The sequence below is a fragment of the Lissotriton vulgaris genome, chromosome 5 (assembly GCF_964263255.1).
Source record: "Lissotriton vulgaris chromosome 5, aLisVul1.2, whole genome shotgun sequence".
In the NCBI taxonomy this organism is placed as follows: Eukaryota; Metazoa; Chordata; class Amphibia; order Caudata; family Salamandridae; genus Lissotriton; species Lissotriton vulgaris.
In genome coordinates this window covers 1,276,751,641-1,276,778,557 of record NC_141693.1, presented here as the reverse complement: position 1 = coordinate 1,276,778,557, position 26,917 = coordinate 1,276,751,641, and the positions used below count along the sequence as shown (strand labels likewise).

General features: G+C 43.0%; 1 protein-coding gene across 1 annotated transcript in view; it reads right to left on the bottom strand.

Moving 5' to 3' along the window:
• LOC147712454 (receptor-type tyrosine-protein phosphatase V-like) overlaps positions 1-26,917 on the bottom strand; it is a 558,680-nt gene that overhangs the window by 508,503 nt on the left and 23,260 nt on the right. Inside the window, exon 2 of the mRNA XM_086923127.1 lies at positions 5,992-6,055. Coding sequence (XP_086779253.1) covers positions 5,992-6,055 — 64 coding nt within the window. The remainder of the gene's footprint in view (positions 1-5,991; positions 6,056-26,917) is intronic.

Sequence of the window (26,917 nt, the reverse complement as noted above, 5' to 3'; positions counted from 1 at the left end):
TCTAAAATGTTTGAGTGATACGACAGGCTTATTAGCTCCTATGCTTTTACATTACTGATAACCTATGCTTCAGAATGTTTGTTTCCTCAATTTGCCCATCAGATGTCTTCAGATCTCCTATTCTGTAGGCCTTCTTCTGTTCATTCCAGCATTGGTTCCATTCAATGTTTAGGGATAAAGCTCTTACAATTTGGTCCATGAAATGTCAATGGCTTGACTAATTATATTATAAAAAAAGGTCTTAAGTTTTCTGGCCTCTGAAAAATCAGACATTGCTCTCTTACAGAAGACACATCCATCTCAGTCAGCGTCTGAAAAGCTCAAACAGAAGTGGGTGGGAAATGTAACCACCTCCTTTAGCTCCAAATCTGAGACACAAATTCCTGCTATTGGGCCACAACATTACAGGAAAACTAGTGTGGCCATCTTCTGAGTTAAGAGACTCTTAGCCAAGCTACAGGTGACATGGTTGGATGCTACGGGCATTTAAGTGTTTGCCACACTGCTGCTAAACGGTTACTTTCTTATAGTACTCTAAATCTATACCTCTTAATGATGTAAAATCAATCTTTTTCTTGAAGCCTTACAGAATCCTGGTAGGATCTGGATGGCAGCAGTTAGTTATTAGGGTGGATTGAACCTGACACCTGATCCGATACTGGACTTCTTTAGTCCTCCTAACATACGAAACAGTAACACTAGAGGCCTGCTCAAGGACCATCTGGTGGATCACTCTTATTGAACCCTGGTGACATTTACATCCAGCACCAAACTTGGCTTTTGACTCTAAATAGCTGTGAAATCAGAGTTAGCACGATGTGTGGTCATGTCCCAATCTCATTATACTTGAACCTGAAGAACAAGATACCTTTGGGTCTAGCCAGCGCTATATACAACTCTTCAAATAAATAAATAAACACGGGTTTTGAGGATGGACACACTGATATAAGTTGCCTGATTAGAAGAGGAAGTTAGTAAAGTGATTTAAGGAATCTCTGGAGTAAATGGAAATTCTGTGTCCACTTCATGGGTATTGTAGGCAACTTGAAAATCATACTTGAGAGACATGATTAGTGACTCCAGCACAATGCATAAGCAACTGACAGAAAGGAAATCTGTTCTGGTAAAAGGTATACAGTGACTTCAGGATTCTTGTCGAGAACACCAAATGCTGGTGTCCTACAACAGCATGGCTCCAGAATATATGACTTGAACATGATCTTCACTATGGCTGCTGAAAAAAAGTTTACACTGTATTAAATGCAGACAGTAAAAATATTGTGAAAATGCTGGGTGTCTTTTGGCACTGCAGCTCAAGCAGAGTATGGCTTAATTGACTACTCTGGCAATCTACAATTCCAAATTGAATTCCTTACTCACCTATGGAAAAAAACAAGAAACTTTGCCTCATTCTACACTTTGCTGTATACATCAGAGGGCCCATTTAAGGAACACTCTGACTCCCTATTGCACGTCTCTCAGTGGAACCTCAAAGGATTAGAAAGAGCTACTACAGAAGAGGAAGTGTAGGCAATCAAATCAATGCCCACTGGTAAGGCTCCAGAGAAAGAGGTTTTCTTTATGGTTTTTTCACAAGATCAAAGCTACAGTTTTAGTCCCGCACCTGGGAACAGTTTTTCGAGAGGATATGGACAAACCCAGTTAGCCCTATGATCATAACTGATCATTGTTATTTTTGGTAGGGTGGTGTGGGGCTACCTTTTCCACACAGTGACCAGAATGGGAATCTGACCAAAATATATTGACATGATAAAATCATTGTGCCACAGGCTCACAGCTGTACTAAATTGTAACTGCTTTTTGCCTTTTAAAACAGATACTCTGAGAGGAAATCACCAGGGCTATCCTTTGTTCTAGGTACTCTTTCTGATAGTACTGGAACTGTTGGTGATCGCAATCTGGTGGATATTGTGGGTATTCCTACTCCAAGTGTAGCCTGAAACTGAAGCTATAAGCTGATGACTTATTACTGGCTTAATGTTCATTCAGAACATCTATTCCAGCTGCAAGGTTGATAATCTCAGCCTTCTCTGAGTTCTCATGAAACGGAGCCAAATGGAGCAAAGCAACAAGCTCCCCTTGATAAATTATATGACCCTTTGTGTCTGGGAGGCAAGGTGTTTTTATGGACAAAATTGAAGCAGAAATATCCGGGGATATTGGTAAGTGCTAATATCCATGCAATGGTGAAAGACAACCCGGACATCTTCAATAGTCAATTGTAAAGTAACTTCGTGAAATGGGAGAAGCAGCTGCTCTCATTAGGATGTTGGGTGCAGAGAATAAAAATGGTTCAGACTTCTTGATTTAATTATGTACTTCCGATTACAATGCCATATTCCATGCGGAGACTCATGGATTGCAAGATCAAAACCTACATCTGGTAGGCCCAAGTGCTGAGTTTGGAGCCATCGAGACATCATCTGATAGCCTACGCCTACCAAAATAATTATTGTGCGGCTCACCAACTTTCACAACTGGCCTATCACTTTTGCACTTTTGTCCTGACACAGAGACCAAAGACTTGGTAATCCTAGAAAATCAGATTCATGTAGGTGCTCAAGACCCACAGGTCATATAAAAATGATAGCAGTCCATTAAAGACACAGCCAATCCAATCATCGGTGCGTCAATTAAAATGTGGCCCCAGAGCCATAAATAGCTGTGTCAGAATGGGTATATGAATATGGAGACCCCCATGTGCCAATGCAAATTGGCCATAGGTGGACAACCACGTGACGGGCCCTCATTGGAAGCAGAAAGGCTTTATGAAGCTTAAACTCTTGATATTGAACATCTTCTTGTAATCCCTCATAGACCTGGGCTCAGAGCTTCACCTGCCTTCTAACCAGAGCTGGATATATTTATAACTCTGAAGTTGCTTATCTAAAATGTTGAGAAACCAACCTTTCAGTTTACAAATGTGAACTCTACACAGATACTTAGAAACAAATGGGAGCCTACAAGAAACTGTTATCTGGGCTATATGAGATCTTTATTTAGGAACTTTAATTAAAACACAATGTCAGATTTTTATTACATAAATGGCAATGAGGCTTCAGAAGCAATAGATAGAAGAGGACTGGTTAAAACAAGCAATCAGGGCGGTACTCGGATTTCCATTTGCTGGAGGTGTCAACAAACCAACAGAGTTGAAGACCATTCCTTTAGTGCAGTGGTCTATTCTAGATGACACTCAAGTGATTCAGGGGTCATTAACCATATGAAAAGCTGGCTAGATTCTGCCTTAGCAGTTGCTACAGTTTGTGTCCCGAGATATTGGAGATCCCAGTGACCTCAGACTCTTGAGGATCGATCAGAAGCTATGGTGAAGATGGCAGTTCATGTATGATTGATTCATAGTCTGAAGGCCAAGTTATCACTGTTTGAAGATAACCAGGTATTCTATACATGTAGTTGATCTATGATGGGACAAGACCAGATTATGAGTTTCTTTGTTGAATTGGGTTAACTTGCATCTTCCGGGGGCCTTGGGTGTGTCCTTTACAACAATGTAGGTTTTCCTTTTACCTTTCATATTTTCCCTTGTTTCAGATTTTCATCTGTACAAGAGCTCACAATTCTATTTACATGAAATCTGGAGTACATATTGGATTACAGGAATAATGTTTTGCTGTGCTACAGCACTGTACCTGGGATTCGGTTTGGCTTGTATTCTCTGTTCGCATTTGAAAATCCAATAGATTGATTAGAACAAGAAGCCATTGGTCATTTTGATTTCAAACGTCACACACTCATAAGAAAGAACTAGCAACCCCACATGACAGAGTCCTTCATGGACAGGGAGGAACAGTAATGCTTCTGCCAGGAGATAACTCCACCTAGTTCTGGAGAGGACCTCCATGAACAAAACCCAGAGGTTATTCAATCCAGAGGCCTACCAGCACAAAGCATATTACAACAGAAACAGTTTGGATTAGTATAAATTAGGAATAGTATAAATTACCATTCCTACTCCAGTTAGCACAACAGAGGGGAAGATTTTGGATTTAAAATCCAACACATTCCCTGGTGTTGCACGCCACCTAGCGCAAGTCGTTAAAACATCTTGCGATGTAAAGGTAAGCGTGGTAACAACGCAGAAGTTGTAACAACCGCGTTGTTATGTACCTGTGTGGTAGTGTCAGCATTGTAAACGCTGTTTCCCCAGGAGAATGTACTAGGATAAAGCTGGTGACATGGGGTCTCATTTCGGTACAAAAGGGGGTGGTGATGGACGGAGCATCTGAATAAATCAAACACTCACATCCAGTCAAAAGATCTGGGTTTAATCCATCACCGTTCTTTAGCCCACTCTGCCACCCCAGTTCAGACATGGCTATATGCAAATCAGTCTGACCCTGTGCCTCATGGGAACAGTCCACCCCGTACTGCCAAGCCATGTCTTCCCTGGACCGGAGACAAGCTTCCGAAGACCGGTTTCTGGTATTCCTGCCGTCTTCAACCCGGCTTGCTTGAATCCAGTGGCAAAGTGAGCAAGGGACTCACGTCTGAGCATACCCTGCCACACTTATGGCGGCCAAAAGCGGTACAAAAGGGGGTGGTAATGGACGGAGCATCTGAATAAATCAAACACTCCCATCCAGTCAAAAGATCTGGGTTTAATCCATCACCGTTCTTTAGCCCACTCTGCCACCCCAGTTCAGACAAGGCTATATGGAAATCAGTCTGACCCTGTGCCTCATGGGAACAGTCCAGCCCGAACTGCCAAGCCATGTCTTTCCTGGACCGGAAACAAGCTTCCGAGGACCGGTTTCTGGCATTCCAGCCGTCTTCAGCCCGGCTTGCTTGAATCCAGTGGCAAAGTGAGCAAGGGATTCACGTCTGAGCATACCCTGCCACACTTATGGCGGCCAAAAGCAGAACAAAAGGGGGTGGTGATGGACGGAGCATCTGAATAAATCAAACACTCACATCATTACAACTTCCCCAGATTTTACCCAGTTACCTCTGTACCCCGAAGTTACTGATTATGTTATTTCTTTGCAAATCTGGGTTTGGGGTGAGCTAACAGCAATTATAGTAGGAACCCTGAGATTTCCCTGAGAAATGAGGAATTACATGGGGAATTCATTAATCCAGGTTCAATTTTCCCTGTAATTCCTCATTCACTCTGAAGTCTCATTAGGAGATTTGGTCTGCTTTCAGCAGCTGGACTACTCTGGTGCAGTTTATGAGGTCTGTGGATTACCTGCTATTACTGGCCCAATCTGAATTAAAAGGGGCCTCATATTTGAGGCCTGTATAGGATTTCCAAGTAATGAATGTGAGGAAATGGACAGACTGATAATCAGTTTCCTTTGTCATTCTGCAGTGGGTTTCTACCTTATTAGATGTTAAAGAGGCACCTGAGCGAGGGACAAGGAAAGGTGCACTGAATTTTACCAAGAAAAGCATGAGAACAGCTGGCATGGAGGTAGTAGATGACTGCATGTCACTCAAAGTTTTACATTTTTGGTCTTTCATCAAACAAATTAAGTTCTATAGATACATTGAACAGTATTAAGAGCACACTTGTACAATTTCTCAGACTTGTTTTCACCTTCATTGAGATACGTGGGCTAGTAAAGATTGTGCTTATAATTGCATTCATATAGCTCTTCATAGCCCTAACTAGAAGACAAAGCACATTTGGTGTCCAACTAGCAAACATTTCAGACTAGAGGTATACATGCTAAATTTGCGTGCAATTTAAAAGTTTCATTAAATCCCTATCATTGATCAGCCTGCCTGCCCCCCTGGACGCTGTAGCTTCTTAACAAGTTTGAATAGATTTCAGGCTGTGCTACAAGAATGTCAAAGTAATTCTAGGGTATGATATGGTGTAAAGACACTCAGTCAATGACTACTACAATACCATTGCTTTTAGACGCTGACCATAGCAGACATTGCCAGAAAAGAAAAACTAGAATAATTAACTTTTAAGTTTGAGAGTCTAGGTTGTATTACCATCTTCTGTTTCCCAGTTTCCCAGCTCTCCTGTGACAGTAACATTATTGCTGCATTCGTCGGCCTGAAAAAAAGAAAGGAAAGTTGAATCACAGCATCTCACATTCTACAACACAATACCCCTAGAAGCAAGATGTTGCAATAAAACTCTTTCTCTAGACTGTCCTTCAACCTTACCAAAAAGCCAGCATCTGCATCTAATCCCTAGGTGGTGACCAAGAACTCCCCTCCAACCATCCATCCTCATTTTTAGGGTGGCTTCACAGAGCAGTTGTTGCCACGTCTAATGTGGTCAACAGAAAAGGAACTGTCAGAAGTACTGCTGAGACTAGGGCTTAGGCTCCACCCACATGTTCGTCACTTTGAGTATAACATTTGATTTGGCAGAAATTGTGTGCTACCACTAAAAACAGTGCTTAAATCACACTTTTTTCCTATTTGGAAAGTTTACACTCAATACTGCAGGACTGAGTTAGTTATGGTGAAAAGCAATTGATGAAGGCTAAAGGCCTAATCTATTTATCACGAAAAGCTATAATAAAGGCAGAAGGCATGATATAATATGGTTGATCTATTTATTATAGAATAAAGCATGTGTTAAAGCCAATGGTCATTTAAGGGTTAAAGTGTTATTATTGTATAGTAAAAGCTCTAAATAGGTTATTTTATTACACGGAATCTCACAGATTACCTTAGTAGGCAAAGTATTTTGGCACTAGTTACTCTCCACTGACAAACCGTGGAGATAGAATATTTGCACTTTCACAATCCTTATTACGCTTTTTTGGAAGAGCTAGTATTTTGCTTTGCCATCTACAATTTTGTAATTTCACAACTTTATGTCTGCAGGAAAGTTTATACTCAATACAGCAGGCCTGAGTTAGTTAAGGCGATAAGAGAATGATGAAGATTTTAGGCTTGATTGGCTCACTGGGAAAGGTAATGCCTGATTCTATAGATGCAATCTGTTTATCATGAACATTTATGACAAAGGCAGCAGCCCAGGCACATTTATTGTGAAAAGCATCTGTTAAAGCGAGCCAGTACTTGATAGTAGACCTTTCCCACACTGGTGCAGGTTGCAGACAGGTATTTTGATACAAGCACATCTCACAGATTACCACAGTAGGCAAGGATTTTGGTATCGGTTATTCCCACTGACAAACCCTGGAGCCTTGGCAGACCATTTTGAGGGGGCTGTATATATATGTGCCAACTATAATTCTGTACGCAGTTGTTATTTTTTAACTGTATGCATGATGGCTGCTAGTTTATGCAAACATCTGTAGGCCTCTGATGGCTAGGGTGTCAAGCAAAGATTATTAACCGCTTCGCTGCTGATGACGAGCTCAGCTTGTCATCAGCCACGGTAGTCGTGTGCGGATGACGAGCTGAGCTCGTCATCTAACGCGGCTTTTCGCAAATTGCCGCACACAGCGGGAAAAGCCGCCGCAGCGATGCGGTTATGGAACGTTATGGCAAATCTAGTAGGCATTTCTTACTTGAAAACTATGTGTTGAATGCAATGCACTTTTAACCAGTTGATTATTATAACAGTGTACTGAAGCCTAAAGATAGGTATTTTATTAAATTGAATGTCACAGTTTACCATAGTATGCAAGGATTTTGATGGCCCACTCCAAACCACAGGGATAAGTTTAAATTATGATAATCCTTATTTGGCCCTTTTGGAGTGAAATCATATTTGTTTTTGAAATTGTAAATTTGTACATATTTGCTATTATGGTAAACCTAATGGTTGCTTTGTGGGAAAGCTTATGCTCAATAAAGATGTCTGGGTTGATTAAAGTGACAAGTCAATAATAAAGGTTATGCCATAGGTCTGATCTGTTTATTATGAAAACTAATGAAAAAAGGCAGTGGGCCTGAAGCATTTATTATGTAACAAATATGTTAAAGCTAATGGGGCATATTGCTACTTCCTGCAGGCATGTTTTGTTTTTACTTTAAATATCACAGATTACCATTGTAAGCAAGGGTTTTGTTAATAAACTGCTTTGATAAAACCTTGGGGTAGAAGACCTAAACTGTAATAATACTTGCTAAATTTTCTTAGGTAGGCCTGACAGGTTTAGTGACCTGCCAGGATCCTGTAAACAAAACAATTAAAAACGACATACATATATAAATAAAAATATAAACATGCTTTAAGGAGCATTTGGTCCACCCTCTTCTGTCACTGGCCTTCATCAGTGTTATTTATACCCCTACTCAATCCATGACAGTGTACAGAATGGAGCAATGGGGAAGCTCACTTGAGTCATTGGCTCTTCCCTCCATGTGTGACGGCATTTGTCTCCATGTGCACATTCGTCTGAAAACGAGTGTGCTTCAATGCCAGGGATGGTGGGCCAGTCCTTCAGTTTTCCATTTCTCCTTATATAAATCACCTTTAGTTTAGTTTTTTCTCTTTTTATTTTTATTTTAAGAGCATACAACAGCTCCTTATAGTGTACTAACGGGCTGTTAGCTTGACACTCATTTCATCTGCAGAGCACTGCATCCTAGCTGGCAGCAGTGTCTTAACCAGCCTGTCATCATGGAATGTATTATCCATAGTGGATCATTGCTTTTACTATTTCTAGATGGCCAACACGTTGGTTATGAATGTGGTGACCATGCTTGAGCTTTATAACAATGATAGACTATGTACCCAAATAAAAAGTAATAGCTTTTTTAAAAAAAATTAAGGTCAATTTATTGGTCTTTTAGAGAGCGAACACAGTGGTGGGAGAGGTAATTAAAATACAATTGCCAGTCTATACAATTTCATTACTACATTCAAATTTGAATACATTATTATAAAGATAAAAATGTCAGCGTCTATCCTATACAAGGAAGAACTGTGAATTTCATGTAAAAAGGAAGGAGAGATTGAAGAAGCCTGTAAAAAACAATGAAAACAAACCATGAACAAAACAATTGCAATTCAGAAGAGTAAAAATCTAGTAACCACATTTTTCTTTTTACTGAAATTCAAATATTATGGACCTCTGTGTTGGTATTTAATAGTATATCGAATTTCTTATATGAATTAAACTACCCTACTACTGACTCAGCCAGTTACCCTGTCATTGAAATTTTTTCTCGGTTTCCAAAATTCTCCCTAATTGTTACTGTGGCCTCAAGGCAGCTTTAGATTTCTCACCAGCTTCACTTTTCCCCCCCAAAAAACATTACTAAAATATATACATATGTATGGGTTTTCAGTCAACCCGCTCAGAGCCTTTAATGTCCCGGGGAGCACACCCATGGGACATAGTGGTTTCCCTGCCACGGCACGGGTATGGAAAATTGTGTTCGCTCCCGTCTGACAGGACTATTTTCAAATCTCTTGCCAAATGGGCTCAAACACAAAATCTGCTCCCAGTGGGAATGAGCTTTAAAAATGCTTCATCTGGCTGGGAGCAGAGTTGACATCAGTTTCCCTGCCCGCACTGATGCCGGCAGGGAAACAGAACAACAAACTGCTCCTGCTGTGAGGAAGCAAAAGAAACAATTGATGGACGGAATGCTGGACAATGCAAACATTCACCCCCAGTCACAAGGTTCTGGGTTAAACCCATGATTCTTTTGCTCACCACACCACCCCAGTTTGGTCCCAGCCATATGCAAATCAGTCTTGACCCTGTTCCTTGTGGGAACAGTCCAGCCCGAACTGCTAAGCCAGTTCCTCCCTGGACTGGAAACAAGCATCCTGGGACCAGGTTCAGTGCATCACCCTTCATCAGCCAGGCTAGCTAGACTCCTGCTGTGAGGAAGCAACATAAATAACTGCTCCCTCTGCCCAGGAGCAGTGACACCTCTCTCAGAATTTGGGAGCCAGTTGGTGCCACGTAGGCCCCAGGGTTCCCCCCGCAGCCCCCAACTTGTGCTTGGTGGGTGCCCCTGCTGGGTACTGGGGCACCCACCTTTAAATGATGCTTGTCCAGGGATGGGGTCACCTGACCCAACATAGGCATGGGGAGAGGAGTCATATGGCCTCCCTTGTATATATAAAACAAAAGCACGGCCTCTGGGGATGGGGCACCTGGGGTTAAAATCGGTTGGGGGTGGGTTGCCTTGCAGCCCCCTCTCGCCTTTAAAAGTAAAATAAAAAATACAGCCTTTAGGTATGGGGACTCCAGGGCCCGAGACGGCAAGGGGAGTGAGGCAGCATGAGCCCACCTCCCATTTAAAGCACATTCCTGACCAGGGGGGTGGGCTTCCCTGGGCCTATAATGGCTTGGGGAGGGAGGGGCGTGCCTCCCCCTTAATCAGTAAATTGTGCCCCAAGGAATGGGTTCCCTGTGACCAAAAACAGCTTTGGGAGGTGGGCCAAATGCCCCCTCCCCTTTCTAAATAGGATTGGGCACTGTGGGAGAGGGTCCCAGATACTGAACACTGGGAGGGTGGTCCATGCGTTCCCCAAGTCTTAAATATCGCCAGTCCCGGGGGGTGGGTCCCCTGAACCCTAAATGAGATGGGGAGGAGGTCCCTACTGATGCCCACCTCCCCATATATATGTCATGAAATGGCAACAGCCGGGGGATGGTGTAAAGGAACGAGGGGCATTTGGTACTGCTCCCCTTTTATTTACCTCTCGACCTGGGGACGGGGTCCCTAGGGCCTAATTAGAATCAGGGAGGGGGGCACTTTACTCTACTGTACAACACTGTACTCCAGTCTCTGCCACTGATCAACACTCTATTATGCTCTACGAAACTCTACTCCATGACACTGTAGCCAACTCCCTCTACACAACTCCACCCCAAGTTATTCTACTCTACTCTATGACACACTACTCCAATCTATGCCACTCTACCCTATTACACTCTATTCTACACTATTCTTCCACACTCTACTCCATAACACTTTCCGACATGCCACCTCACTCCACTCGGCATGCCTCTGTACTCTAGTACTATACTCCACTCTGTGCTATGCCTCTACCCTTTGCTGCACATTACTCTACTGTCCGATCATCCCTCCACTCAATGACAAATTTACCCCAGTCTACACTACTCCACTACACTGTACAACACTTTACCCCATTTTATGCTACTGAACGACCCTCCACTCTATGTCACTCTATGCAACTCCACTCTATTCAATTGTATGACATTCTACTCCACTCTACACCACTCCACTCTACAACACTATGCCAGTCCACTCAATCACACTCCATGACACTGTACTCTTCTCCACTACACAATACAAAACTCAACTCCACTCTATGCCCCTCGATTCTATGCCACTCTTGTACACTGTATGACACACCACTCAAACCCTCTCTGTGAGAACGTCAATCCACTGTATAACATGGCAGCCCACTCTAAAACACTCTCATCCACTTTACTCTTTGACACTCCACTCGACGACACTCCACTCTACTCTACTCGGCGACACTCCACTACTCCCTATTCCCCACTGTGTACAACTCCACAAATCTCTACTCCACTCCACTATATGCCACTCTGCAACACTTCACTCAACATTCCACTGTACTCTAAGCCATGTCGCTTCACTCTACACAACTCCACTCTAAAAGACGACTTCACTTTATGCCTTTTCACTCTACGCTACTTTACTGTAGTTCACAACACTCAAATCGACTGTATGACACTCCACTGTACTCTACAGCACGCCACTTAACTGTACGCCACTCCACTCTAAAAGACTCTGCTTGACTGTATGCCACTCTACTCCACTCTACCACATCCTACCACACTTCACTTTATGAAACGCTACTATAAAATACTCCACTCTATGACTTTGTTCCACTGTACTCCATGACACGCTACTCTGCTCCACTATAACTCAGTACACAACATGCAACTCTATGACACACCACTCCACGAGACAACTCCACTCTATGCCCCTTCACTTTTTGCCAATCTATTCCACTATATGACACTGTACAACATTCCACTCTATGACACACCACTCCACACTACAGTACAAATGCCACTCCACGCTAATGCACTTTAATTAACTTCTGCTGTTTGGGCCCAGAACATTGTTCTCATTGCGGCCACGAGAACTGTTGACCCACACAAACATGAATGGTCTGTTATTGTTTGTCAGAACAAGCCTTCTCAATGTTATTACTCCTTGTTGCTCGTAAACTATGTTTCTTTGTATGCAATGTTCCCCTTTGAATGTTTCACCTTACGCCTCATGTAAAGCGCTCTGATACCCTAGCTTGGGTCTGGTTCACGCTCTATAAAACTCTAAAAATAAATATAAAATAAATACTCCACTGTATGACCCTTAACAGTACGCCATTCTACAACACTGTACAAGATGGCATTCTACCCCACTCTCCGACACGCCACTCTTATCTACTGCAGAACAATCCACCATTCTATGACACTCCACCACTCTATGACAAGCCACCACTCTATGACACTTTATGATATGCCACTCCACTGTACTCTACAGCATGCCACACCACTGTATGTCTATTGTACCACACCACACTCCTATCTACGACACACCACTCCATGACACACCACATCACTCTATGCTACGCCAGCCCACTGTACTCCCCTCCCCTGTACAACACTTCACTCAATGACACTATCCTCCACTGTACTCTATGACACTCCACTTAACACTACTCAACGACACTCCAAACTACGATTTGAAACACTTTTTGATTAAAAAATAAAAATCATAAATATTCAATGAAAAACAACAAAGGTTAAAGCTTAGTTATAGTTAGGAAATCTACATTCTTTAAATACAAACCAAACTTAAACTAAGTAAACATTAGAAATCCTAATGTTATATCTTAAATTTATTATTTTCACACCATCAAATTACTCACACACCTCCATACGCAGAGTTGTCAACTCGCTAGCAACACTACATTAAATATAAAAGTCGCCACTTTACCATTAACAGTGTTCTCACAAATAATGTAATGTGAGATGTCAGAATGGCAGTTAGAAATGCTATGATTTTACATGGTGTTAGTGATGTAAGTTGAAAGGGCATAAGCAGTGCATCACAATGCACAAGTTCTAGTTATTGTATTGTGGCTATTGAAGGGTTCGAAGGCCTTGCAAGGTGGGGTTAGTCATGCACAGCGGGGGATTGGCTTTATGTATGGTGATAAAATATTACTTTACGTTAAAACTTTAGAAATTCGCCTAAAAACAATGGTTAAAGTAATGGTATAGTTACGGGACAATGTCAGTTAAAACATGCCATTTCAAACGTTCAAAACCACTGAAATTCTCCAGTTATAGTTATCTCAAGTAACTATACCTCGTGCCTTAAGGTAACTATAACACTCTCCCTCACTATGTACTTCTAAATACCCAACATATTACATAACTCATGACATCATCTAGGACATCATCGATAACAACATTGCAACATCTGCAATAAAATTATAGCTGAGAAAATTGTGTATAGCTGGGACAGGAATTATAGGTAACTTGTGGCACAAGTTATAGTTCCACAGATAACCACTTTATCTTCAGAAAATTACTCAAGAATTGGCTCTTCCCCATATAACCACCATAAGCAAACAGAGAGAAAGATAGAAATATACAGCAGATCTCTCTGTATATAGGCATTTATTTGTACTAGAGATATGAACCTATATATATGTAGTGCTTTGTATAAACGTGTAGGATAATTGTTTTATTAAAAATGAAAAACTAATTATATATTCATTAGTTCTGCTTAACAAATGTATATATTACTGATAGTTACAATATTTTATGTTTTTAACATGTATATGTGACTCCATAAATAAGAAAATCTTTTTATCATATCTACAATTGCTAAAAAACAACACTTGAAAGCCAGAGTTTATGTAATGCATCTTTAATCTACCTTCCTTTATGCATCTATATACCTTCTATGTTCTTATGGATCTAAGGGCCAGATGTAGGTGGCTCAATACCGATCAGTAACAGCCAAAATTACCGTATTTCGTCCGTTACCGACCGGTATTAGGCATTTGGGATGTAGGTGGCCTAAATTGCAAATTCCGTAATTTACCGATTCGGTATTTTAAGGACTCAGTAAATTACCGATTCCTTAAAATACCAAATCGGTAATTACTGAATTTGCAATGTAGGGAGCACTCAAATGAGTGCTTTTCCCATTTTAGGATTCGTTATTTTCCACCAAATATAAGTTGGTGGTAAACAAGGAATACCTTTGAAAATGCAAATCAGTGCATTTTCAACTGTGCCATGTGGCAGACATAGATGACCTTAGGGCATGTATGAGTGTCACATCTGCACGCAAGCACGATTCAGGGGTGCAACAGGGTGTCAAAGTGACACCCTGGCACCCTTGAAGGTTTCCCCCATTTTACCGAATCGGTATTTACCGATTCGGTAATTGCTATTCATTCCTATGGGCCTCCAGGCCAACGCCCGAATCGGTAAATACTGAATCTTACTGATTCGGTAATTTTTACCGAAAATGTACCTACATCCCATTTACCCATTTTTAAATACAGAATCAGTAAAATTCGGTATTTAAGAATAGGTAAATTGGGATTACCTACATCTGGCCCTATATCTTTATTACATTTGGATCTATATATTTATTACTTTTACTTATTATTACTATTCTTCTAATTCAGCATATCCAATGCACTACCCTATTTCTCACCCTATACCTCTATCAATATATCCATTACCCCCACTCTCTTTCACCCCAAACCCCATACCACTACTATGATCCCAAAAATAACCCTCTCAAGACTCTTCCCTACTCCACCCCTTCTTGCATAATCTCATACCTCATTTAACTATTCGGATCCCCCAAAACAAGCCTTTGTAAACTCTTCCTCTGACTCTTCCCCTCCACATCCCTTTTACTCATCCCCCTCTACCTCCCTTTTACTCAGCCGAAGCCTCCTCCCACTGCTATGAGCTCCTAAACAAACAAAACATCGAAATCCTTCCCTTCAATCCTTCCACTAACCTTTTCAATCCAAATATCAGACTAAAATGTTCACCACTCAAATTAATTTATTATTTCACTATACTAATTCACTGCTAATCCTTTATAGGTTCCGAAGTAGCATGCTACTCGTCGAAAAAGCACTTCAACACCCCATCCAAGGTAGTTAAGCAGTATATAAATGCAAACATTTTCCCTCTTTTATCCCTCCACTATCCTTCTCAATCCAAATAACTATCATATCCACCACTCAAATTACTTTCATATTTTCACTATGCCAATTCACACCACTAATCCTTTATGGGTTCAGGAGTAGCATGCTATTTGCCGAAAAAGCGCTTTGACGCCTCATCAAGGGTAGTAAGTGCTATATAAAGGCAATTACAATACAATACAATAGTTACTTGAGATAATTGTAACTGGTGAATTTCAGTTGTTTTGTACGTTTAAAAAGGAATGTTTTAACATTATTCACTCAACTATAATACATTTCCTGCTCTAGAGCACACAGATTTACCCCAGGAAGATCATGTTGCAAATCAGGTGTAGTGTAGTGTCTGAGGTTATATAAGGGTGCAGCTGAAATCAAAGCTGCTTGAGCTCAGAAAACAAAGAGCCCTCTAGACCAGGTCAGAGTAGTCCAAACGGACATTAAGGAGAAAGAATTGGTTCCCAAGAGGCTGGGAGATCAAATCTTTGAAAATCGACCAAACAAGATGTGGTAAACTCTTACCACTGCCTGACATCACCAACCCATATTTCAGGAGAGCTAACCAATAAATATAATGAAGGGAGGCCATAAGCTGGAGATGACAATTGAGGCAAGTGCTACCTGCAAACAGGGTGAAAACAATCTAGGTGAGAATGTGGCACTGGTGAATAGACTTGCTGTGAATGAACACATTTTAAATCTTCCTCATGCAGTGACTACTTGTAGGAGGCTGGCTTGGTATATGATGCTCACTTATGTGAGTGCTGCACCCTGCACCAATCCAGACAACCGTTATGGTGATTTTAGTGGTCTTAGACAACCTTAGAAAGCTCTATGAGTGATATCTATGGAGAGCAGCCTTCAGGCGTAGTCCAGAAGGAGTGTAAAGCAGCTTGTTTTACCAGTACTTAATAGTATGGTGTAGGTTAAATGAAAAAGAACCAAACAGTGTAGTTATGAAAATAGGTATTTATTATAAACACTCACTAACAGATTGCTATATCTCCTACCCGGAGATATAACTACAATATACACAATACTTTCATAATAGAACAAGTACGTAGCATAAATACACAGTGGTCTTCCGGGGGAGACCAAACCACATTTTAAAATAGTGGAATGCGAACCACGACCTAAGTCGAGACCGGACCCAGAAGATGTAGAAGAGTCGGGGACCCAAGGAACCACCCAAGGTAAGTACCCAGGAACCCCCACAGAGGCTGTGTGCAGAGTGGGAACACGACTGCCGATTCAATACATGTCAATGGGTAATTCGGGGTTGCAGTGTTTAAGAAGGACCCTTCCCAGCAGACTCTGAAGAGACCCAGTGGAAGATGGAAGTTTGGAGAGACACCCAACCCATGGATACCCCGGGAACCAGGATACCTAGAGCAGGGAAGCCGGGTGCTTGGGTGTGACGTGACGTCAGAAACAGCCGTAGACCACAATGGAGGACGCCAGTGAAGATGCTGCTGGTGAAGAAGGTGAAAAATTATGGTGGAACCCAAAAGGTGGATTCAAGATGAGAGGTATCTGCAATCAGAGGGTACAGAGTCTTTGTCACTCAGGAGCAACCAGGAGGCACGGAAGACGAATCTCCACAAGTGTCGGAGCTGCAGGTGAATTGACGGTGCCCTTGAAGTTGCAGCTCTGAGGACCAGGCGATGCTGTGAAAGACCAGGATCAGTTCACAAGCTGTCCCACGTCGGATGTCAAGAGCCAGGGTGTCAGTGTCTGGCAGGGGCACCAACAAGCCTTGGTAACGGCAACCAACATACTAGTCGAAAAAAGTACAGTGTTGGAACCAGCAAGGTTCAAGTGACTCACCATGAGCAGTCAGAGCAGGTCCCTAGCAAGCAGTGGAGACCACTAGAGCCAAAGAAGACCCTTAAGATGAGCCACTGGCCGAAGGACCAAGAGTCGCAAAAACTCGAGCAGCTCAGCAAGAGATGAAGGCTCACAGTGCAGAGGATGTGGTGCAGATAAAGATCTTGGCTACAGGAAATGCTTGAGATGGAGTTTTTTGGTGCCCGAAGATCTCTGTTGAAGAGAGACCACATGCCTTGACAACAGCAAGTCGACGAGGTGTACAGGAGTACTGCTGCAGCGGTTTCAACAAGGGATACTGGCTTCAAACTTGCTGTGAAGACAATGCAGGCCTCGACGGATTTGCAAAACCACCACCTGTGTTGGTGAACCTTTCGAAAGCCGTTGGAGCTCAGACCGGTCAGCTTCGTTGTGGTGCTTGCAGATGCAGGAAAGTGACTCCTTCACTTCAAGGGAGATTCCTTTGGGTGTCTTCGATGTCCACATGCCTGTAGATGAACCTGTGAGGAGCACAGGCATAGACAAAGCAGAAGACTTGCACGATGACAAGACCAGGAGCAGCAGGAGTCTTCCCAGTTGCAGTCTGGGTTCCCAAAGTGAAGTCCAGCGAAGTCCAAAGTGCCCAGATGGTTGAAGATAGAGTGGTTTCATATCTGAATTGTGTCTTACAACAAATCAAAGTTAAATGATAGTACTGAGATGGAGAGGATGGCTGAAAAGTTCAAGAAGACTATTGTCTTAAATATACAGTGTGTGAAAAAAGCCAGTCCATGGATTGTCCGAGGCTCGAAAACCAACTGCAGTGTGGTGTATTTAAATCACACTGCGTTAGCCTAGGGCACCCGGGATGCATCTTCTGACCACAGTGGACAATAACAATACAAAGAAGAAATGCAGCAAGGAGGATTTAAAGCACATGCTCCAGGATGAGTTTCAAAATAATACAGGCAACTAAATCATAAGTAATGTGTGCTCTCCTATAAGGAAAGGAAGGCTAGACCTGAACAGTGCATATTAGAATTCAGTCTGCACCCTGCTTGAGGGGCACAAAAGGGCACAGAGAGAACTGCTGTACTTGGGAAACAGTGGACACATCTGTTCGAGAAAAACGAATATTATGTATCAACATTGCATGGATGGGAGAGATAAATGGGAATTAAACATCTGGGGGGAACATGGCGGCCAGAAGCTAACGGCCGTGGCGGAGCTCCCCTGATGTGTGGCGTCTGATCCGTCACTAGCGGCTAGCGGCTTACAGGGTTATTTTTTCCCCCCTAATAATGCCTTTCTGAATAAGTCTCTACGGAAATATTAAGAAAAATTACTTCTGCTCGGCGAAAATACGCTTGGTGTGAGGCGGTGCCTTTCTCGCTGCCCTCTGGAGGGTCCTAGTGAGGCACAGACTCGATAGTGTGCGACGCCTTGGGAAGAGCAGTGTTGGAGCCTCCGTGGTTTTGTGTTCTGGGCGCAGCAAGAGAAGGGAGGCGAGAAACTCCAGGCGACAGCTTCAGCAGTCTCCTCTCGGGGGGTCTATTACTTTTGAAGGCGCCGCTGGACCAGCACTCTGTCGAGCGAGTAGCGTGGAGAGAGCTCGGGCAGAGGGTGAAGCCCAGCGTTTGGAAAACGCTAAAATAGGCGGGGCGAGGCCTCTTGGTACGGAGGCCGAGGCTCGGCTTCCGCCTTGTTTCCTTCCCCTGCGGGGGTCTGCGGTGGGGGTGTTGTGGCTCAGAAACAGGTGGAGATTGTAGGAGACGGAGTCTTTTAGAGCTACTAGCTGAAACAGCTGAGACAGACTGATTTAAGCCAAGAGCGGGGGAACTGCATGGAGAAGCGAGTCTGCAGTGTTCCCAGCAGTAATTCGAACTGCGGCACTGCTATATCTACATCTGAGCCTGTGGTCTGTCGATACACCCTAAGCAATAGGGCTCCTAATACTGTTTCAGTCATACCCAAACCTCTTGTAATTTCGCACCCAATTATAGAAATTAAGGCTGTCACCAGACAGGGGAAGGGAAGTCATATGGTGGAAGGTACACCCCAGGTAAGGGAAGAGGCACGAAAAAAGCTAGAGGGGGGGCTTTCACTAAACTTAAAATTACGCCATCATTGAAATCCTACTACAAGGTTCTCTCTTCTACCACCTTCGACCGTGGGCAAGATAAAAACATCATTATGGCCACCATCTCTACCGCTCCTACTGCTGCTCTACCAGGCCCCGCTGCTGGGGTAGAAAACCCTCAGCCCCCCTCGAGCTCTACTAGTAATGTAATAGGGGAGGGGAGTGCACTACAAGACGAGCAGGTAATTGTGCATCCGTCAGTGAAACTATCAAATCGTTTTTCGGCATTAGAAAATCAGGGTACTGACCAGGGAAATGACTGTAGAACCGCGTTGGAGAAGGGAGAAGAGGTCTTTACATCTATTGCATCTGGGCCCCAATTGGCCGGGCCTTCCACCCCTCCTTTACCCTTGATATCGTCTGCACCTGGGACATTGGCTGGCATCTTGTTAGGTCTGAAAGAGGATATCGGCAGGAGATTCACAATCTCAGAAGCCGATCAAGTTGCTATTCAAGCCTCTTGTGAACGTTTGGCACAGAAAGTTGAAGAGGTCTCACAGAGAACGGATGTCCTTGAGGCAGAGATCCCCAAGATCAAGGAGGCTTTATGCCTTTCTTCTGCCACGATGGTCAAGCTGGTCCAACAAAATAAGGAATTGAAGGACGATATCGAGCGCCTCAAAAATCATTCCCGGAAAAATAATGTGAAAATTCTAAATGTCCCTGAAGATCTTGAAGGGGGTGGTATTAAGAACTTTGTAGTCTCTCTCTTGAAAGTAACTATCTTAAAAGATTCTCCAGATGTGGATTTGGACTGGATGGCCGATATTCAAAGGGTCCATCGTGATCCGTACAGGAGAAACCCTGGAAAAGAGCCCCCAAGGAAAATCCTGGTGAACTTCCTCACGTATGCTATCAAGGAGAGAATCTTGTCTTTGGCCTTGAAAGCTGGCCATCTTAAGTGCACTTCCTTCTCCAGCTCGTTTTCATTCTCCATTCGTTCCGATGCTTGCCATACCACTGCCACAAAGCAGTGGGAATTGGGCAAAAGGATGGCAATTTTGAATTCGTTAGGGGCTAAGACACAGTTAAGATTCCCTGCATCCCTCCGGATCATGTGGAATAACCACATGCACAATCTGCGCCAAATAGAGGAAGTTGATATTCTAATAGATAAGATCAGAAATGGAAGCGGAAGTGAGAGCGGGGTATAATTATTAAGGGTGCGTTCGGCATCAGGCTTCTAAATGAATTAATAAGCCTAGAGAAAAAATAAAATAAGGAAACGAAAAACAGAGGGGAAATGTATAGGTAGTAGAATGCTTCTGCCGTCCTGGCAGGATTATTATATAACTTTATTTTAATCCTGTAATTACTATTTAGCTACACACAGCGGGGGGCTCCTGACCAAAGGGCGTATGCTCAGAGGAGAAGGGAGGGTTCCCCAGGGTTGTGAGGGATCGATGGGGTCACGGGGGGGAGGGGGAGAGGGGAGGGGGAGAGGGGACGGGGAGCACTGGTGGGGTTGCAGAGGGAGAAAACATTTTTAAAAAGTCCTCTTTCTCTACTTTTTCTTTTTTTCGATGGGTAAGTTGCTTTCGGGGTGTCCAGCTAAGAGGAGGGAGGCAAGAAGAACTTGTAAAACATGACGACCACTAGGATAAGGTTTATCTCGTGGAACGTCAATGGGCTCCGATGCCTGCGAAGACAAAGGCTGATCATGAATTCTTAGAATAATCTTCAGCCCAGGTGTGCCCCTTACAAGAGACCCATCTAAGTTACCTTGAGTGTAAGACTGTCTTCGGAAAATATAGATGGGTTGAACTCTTTTGCTGCTCTGAACAGACAGTATATAATAAAGGGGTTGTGATCCTAATTAGATCTGGAGCTGGTGGCACCATAAAGTCCACGCAAACAGATCAATTTGGCAGATGGATCTTGGTGCAGGCGGCCATCGGGGGGACCGAGCTTGCCATGGTGTCCTACTATGGCCCTAATGTCGATGACCCTGCTTGCCTAAATTATTAGACGTCACCACTCCAGTAGTAATCGATGGTGACTTTAATGTACTACGCAATCCCCTTCAAGACAGGGAATATTATAGTCAGCATGCTGCCGCCCCCCACACACGTCAGGTAATCATCAATATGATCCACAAGCTCGGGCTGGTAGATGCTTGGAGGGCTAAGAAGGGCGTAGAACCAGGCTTCATGTTTTTTAGTAAAAGCAAGGCCAGTCCTCTAGAATCGATTATATTCTTACGGTTAGATTGGGTCTGGAGAATCTAGAGGATATCGCCACTCTCCCAAGTATTCCATCAGACCATGCCCCATCTCTTTCATATTTAGAGAATAAGTCTAATTCCACCTCTAGGTGAACACTAAAAAGGGCAATACTATCTAACCAAGAAATAATTAGTGCTATTAAAACATCTACCATCGAGTATTTCTCCAAAAATATGGGTTCAACATCACTTGACTTCGTATGGGACGCATTTAAGGCCCACATGTGCGGCCTATTACATAGGCTGATATGCGTCAAGAACAGGCAAGAGGCGCTAGAATTCCAAAAATTGGAAAGAGAGATATCTAAGCTAGAAGGAGCTAGGTTGAGTTGTCAACCTGACAACTTGACACAAATCCTTAGCGACCTGGAGCACCTGCGACTAGAGTACAGGGGGAAGTTAGACCAAAAATTAAAGGCACAATGGTTAGCCCACAATATGGAAAACTATGAATACGGAGAAAAAGCAGGAGAGGAGCCATTCTGGCATGGAAGGTAAAGGCGGACCGAGTAAAGAATAACATCAACAAATTGATCATAGACGAGACGGGTGCAACTTCTTGTAATCAAGAGGATATGCAAAGGTGCCTCCTTTCTATGTTTTCCAAACTATATAAAGAGGAGACAACTTCAAGTCCCGATAGTATTCAGGAGTGGCTGAAAAACAAGGCCTTACCAACATTGACAGGCGAGGGTCGAAACATACTAGATGGCCCTATCACGGAAGAGGAAATCAAACTCCATATAGAGAAGATCAAGAACAAAGCTGCAGGGACAGATGCTCTTCCGGGCGAAGTTTATAAGGCCCTTCAGGGTGTGATAGTTCCTAGTTTATGTGAACTTTTTATCTACATCTACAGCTCAGAAGGTAGGGTCCCCCTGTCTTGGAAGGAGGCATTTCTAGTGCTTATCTTGAAGCCGGGAAAGGACCCTCTTAAAGCACACCCTTATAGACCAATCTCCCTGCTAAATGTGGATTACAAGATCTTTACCAGCATTTTGGCAGGGAGGGTGGTCAAGATATTTCCACAGTTGATCAATGTTGATCAACAGGGTTTTATCCGGGGAAGGTTCATCCAGGAACAAATCTTACAGCTAATAGGCAGCATTGATCTGGCGATGGCATGGTTGGAACACTTGGCAGTGGCTGCATATGATGCAGCCTTAGCGTTTGACCGCGTCAACTGGGTCTTCCTTTGGGAGACTCTAAAAATGATGGGTTTTGGTTTACCATTCATACAAACCCTCATTAGATGCTACGAGGGCGCCTCTGCAGTTATCCTCCTGAATGGTTCACCGACATCGAGCTTTAGTATAAAAAGGGTAACACAGCAGGGGTACCCTATCTTGCCCTTATTGTTCGATATTTATATCGAACCTCTTGCCCAAGCTCTGAGACTGGATGAACAAATTACTCCCTTCCAAGCCTCAGAATACAGGTGCAAATTAGCCCTGTATGCTGACGATCTGTTGGTTTATACCAACAACCCAGCGGAGGTGCTCCCCAAGGTAAAAACCACCCTGAAGGAATTTGGTCTGTACTCTGGGTACTCAGTTAACTCCTCCAAGACTGAGGTAATGTGCTGGGGTGTTGATAGCAGGCCCAGAAGCTGCAGTAAGGAGCTTGAGTACTTGGGGATAACTATAGTACAGGATTTAAGTAATATCCCCCTGATTCATTTGAAGAAAGTGGCTAAGGAAATTGACCATCTTTTCTCGAGATGGCAGAATCTACCCCTCACCATCTATGGTCGTGTAAATTTTGTAAAGATTGTTATTCTGCCTAAATTGACGTATTTATTTAGCACTATTCCCCTGGATTTCCTAGGTAAGCTTTTGGGTAAAATTCAAAGTAAAATAGGCAGCTTCATATGGTCTAATAAAATTCCAGGCTATCCTGGAAGAAGTTAAAACGAAGACTCTTAAAGGGTGGTCTAGCACTCCCAAACGTGCTCTGGTACTCTTTTGCCTTCCAGTTTAAAAATATACGCTGTCTACTCTCAAGTCCCGATGAAACCAACTGGGGGAGCATTCTGAGAGTCATGGTTAACTTCGAGGGAGGGGGTATCGGATTTCTGTACCAGTTCGGGTGCCAAGGTTTTTACGATGGTTCACCTAAAGGTTTTAAAATCAGCGCTTAACGTGTGGTATAAAGTCAATGCAAGATGGGGGATAAGATATTATTCAGACTTTGCCCCAATCTGTGACTCCCCGGGACTGCCGTGTGTCTGGAAGACAATTTAGAGTCACCAATTAAGAAGGCTGGAATTACGATCTGGTCCGACCTAATATCATCTGACGGAGTCCTTCCTTGGGAGGTTTTAAGATCTAAAATTGGTGACTCCTTCTCTAGATTTAAATATTTGCAATTGTGCTCCTTGTTTTCAGCAGAGATGGAGCATACAGGTGGAAATTGGGATATTGAGTATATACTCCAGAATGCAAACCCCCCAAAAAAGGAGGTTGGATTCTGGTATAGGAGCCTATTAGACGCTGAGGATGTAGAGTTTCCCCCTTCTCATCTTGTATGGAATTCAGCCGTATTGTGAGACACATCTGTCAATCTATATGCTCTATCTCTTCAAACCCTATATAAGTTTGTTAAACTGGCTGCTCTTAAAAAGAATAATTTTTATGTTGGTAATAGGCTTTATTATACGCCTAAGAAAATTGCAAAATTTGCTTCCTGCCCACCTCCCAAGTGCCCTAGATGTGATTTGGTCGAGGCGGACGATATACATATTTTTTTTAATGTGTTCATTTAAGAGACTTTTGGTATAATGGGGAGTGTGCCCTGGAAGGCATTTTTAAACTTAAGCTGAACTTGAACCTAGCCCGAGTCATTTTTGGTTTGACAATGATCTTATAAGTCAGCTTTCTGATGTGCAAGTGGGCTTATTTTTCTGCTTGATTTCGATTGCCCGCAGGGAGATTTGTAAATTGTGGAAAGATCACAGACCCACGCTTTATGAGAACTGGTTGGGTGCGGCATTGGGCATAGCGCGACTGGACCAGGGCTTGCTAGATAATAGTGATAATAACATCTGGTCACCATTGATATCTTGGGGCATGGAGATGAGGCTGGTCTAAGGTCTCAAAGGTCCAATGATTACATCAAACCTCGTACAAAAGAAGCTGGCCTGGTCGGCCTACAGAAAATGCAATAACATAGGTCCTGGGCCACCAGGTTGGAATGGGTTTTTATTGTTAACCTTGCAGATGCTAATGGTGAAATGAGGACTAAATAAAAATAAAATAAAAACATTGCATGGATGGGAGGGATAAATGGGAATTAAACATCTGCAGGGGAGACTCCGATCACTTAACACAGAACAGACGATCCTCTTCAGTTTTTATTAGTAATAATAAAAATAATGTGTTTTGTAAAGTGGCTGGTTACACCAGACAGTGTGACCCTGGGCTGAGGCCCAGACCAGCTGACAATGGGGAAGTTATCAAGAGGCACGAAAGAGCCTGTTTTTCAGTTTACATCTGAAAAGTTTCTCCAAAGGGGGCCGCTCTCAGATCATAAGGAAGGGAGTTCCACATTTTGGAGGCCATAAAGGAGAAAGAGCCCACCCCCAGTCTGGCTTTCATTACCCTAGGTAACCTAGTTAGTTTTGCTGCAGATGATCTGAGATCGCAACCAGAGATGCATAGTTGGATCATGGAATGCAGATATTTGGGACCTTGCTGGTGAAGAATGCGGTGGCAGAAGCACATGGCTTTGAACTTAATTCTTTGTGTTACTGGAAGCAATTGCAATGGATTGCGAGCTTCTGAAGCGGAGGATCTTCCAGGAAGATTAAGCACAAGCTGATCCACAGCATTTTGTACTCTCTGAAGCGAGTTGATGCTGCCCTTGGAAGCCCCAGATACAGGTCATTGAAATATTCCAGTTGGGAAGTGATAAGAGAATGTACAATGGTTTTACGAGACTTCGTCAGCATTAGGTTTAAGATTTTTGTAAAGGCCTTAAGGATACCAAAGCACTTGCCTGCTGTGTTTCTGATCTGATCATCGAAGGAGAGTTTAGAATCACACCAAACTCCTAGATTTTTAACTTTCTGTTTAGGTTCCGGGGCTAGCCATGGGAGACGAGCCACCAGGCTGAGGTCCAGATCGAGGGGGTTCTCACTACTATCAGACGTTCAGTTTGATTCTTGTTCAGTTTCAGGCAACTGTCAGCCATCCAAGTGGCGACCTCAACCAGACATGATCTGAAATGATCTGCTGAGATATAGTCAGGTTCTGAGAGAGTAACAATAATTTGGGTTAGTCGGCATACAACATCAATTGAACCTTATATCTGTCAATAATATCCGCTAGTGGTCGAATGTAAATATTGAACAAGGTTGGACTCCGGATAGATCCTTGAACTTCTTGAGCCAAGGTGACGTTCTCGGAAATATATGGTTTTTGAGTGGCCTGAAAGGTTCAACCCTGGAGAAAAGACTTAAACCATGTAAGTGCCTTTCCAACAATCCAGCACACCTGAAGCCTGTGAATTAGCAGTCAATAGGATACGGTGTCAAAATCAGTGCGCAGGTCCATTAATATAAGAGCGGAAGTCTGACCTTTATCGAATTCCTGTCTGAAAACTCCCTCCGACAGGAGAAGAGCCAACTTGGTGGAGTGCATTTCCCTAATGGCTGATTGAGATGGATGAAGTGCTTCTTTGGATTCCATAAAAGCGGGCAGCAGATTGTTCACATGTTTCTCTTTAGCAATGAGATATTAGAGCCATCAGCCTGAGATTCTCTAAGAAGAAGGGATCCAGTGTGCGATTTTTCTGAATGGGGAGTACCATGGCATGTTTCCATTTCTTGGTAACTGAACTTAAGTTTATAGACTGGGTAATCGGTTTTACTAGATGGGAAAGAATAATAGTAGTGCCTTAGCGAAGAATTTTTGGTGGAGCTGGGTCAAGCGGCAAACCTGATTTGATCGTCAAAAATAGAGAATTTAGTTCATCCAAGAAGGGATGTCAAGACTGACCAGGTCACTGGGGTGGTCGCAGGTCACTGGATAGCCTTCCTTATATACTGCCATGAGAAAAAAGAGGCAATGTTGTTGCAATTTTCTATAGATGGAGTAGTAATTGTGGATACCCGTTCAAGAGAAGATAAGGATTTAAATAGAGAAAAAATTTTTTTTGTGTGTTTGCTTGCTGAATCTTGTTTCAGGCTCTTGTGATACTGTTTCATAGCTAATTTGGATGGCTTCCAATCCCAAGCAGAGATCTACATCTCAGACTTTTCACTTAATACGATGGCCATTTGAAAGATGATTGTTCTGACTTGTTTGTAAACTACCCTTTCCATTACAGAGGTGATGGAGGTATTGAATGATGAACAGGACATTTATAAAATGCACTCATCCCAAATATCTATAGATGCTGAATAACCTGTAAGCAACAATCGCTAAAAAAAGGAGACATCCCTGAGGCTGCAGAAAGACGCCATATAAATCAAACACTGTCCTTGTATGTTCAGTGTTACCGTTGCCCATCTCTGCTTTTAAGGTGTGGATTAGTGAATTTGTGTTTCCTACAAGGGGCATTGCTTTACAGACACCAGGAAGGCCAGAAGGTGGAACAAGCACAGACC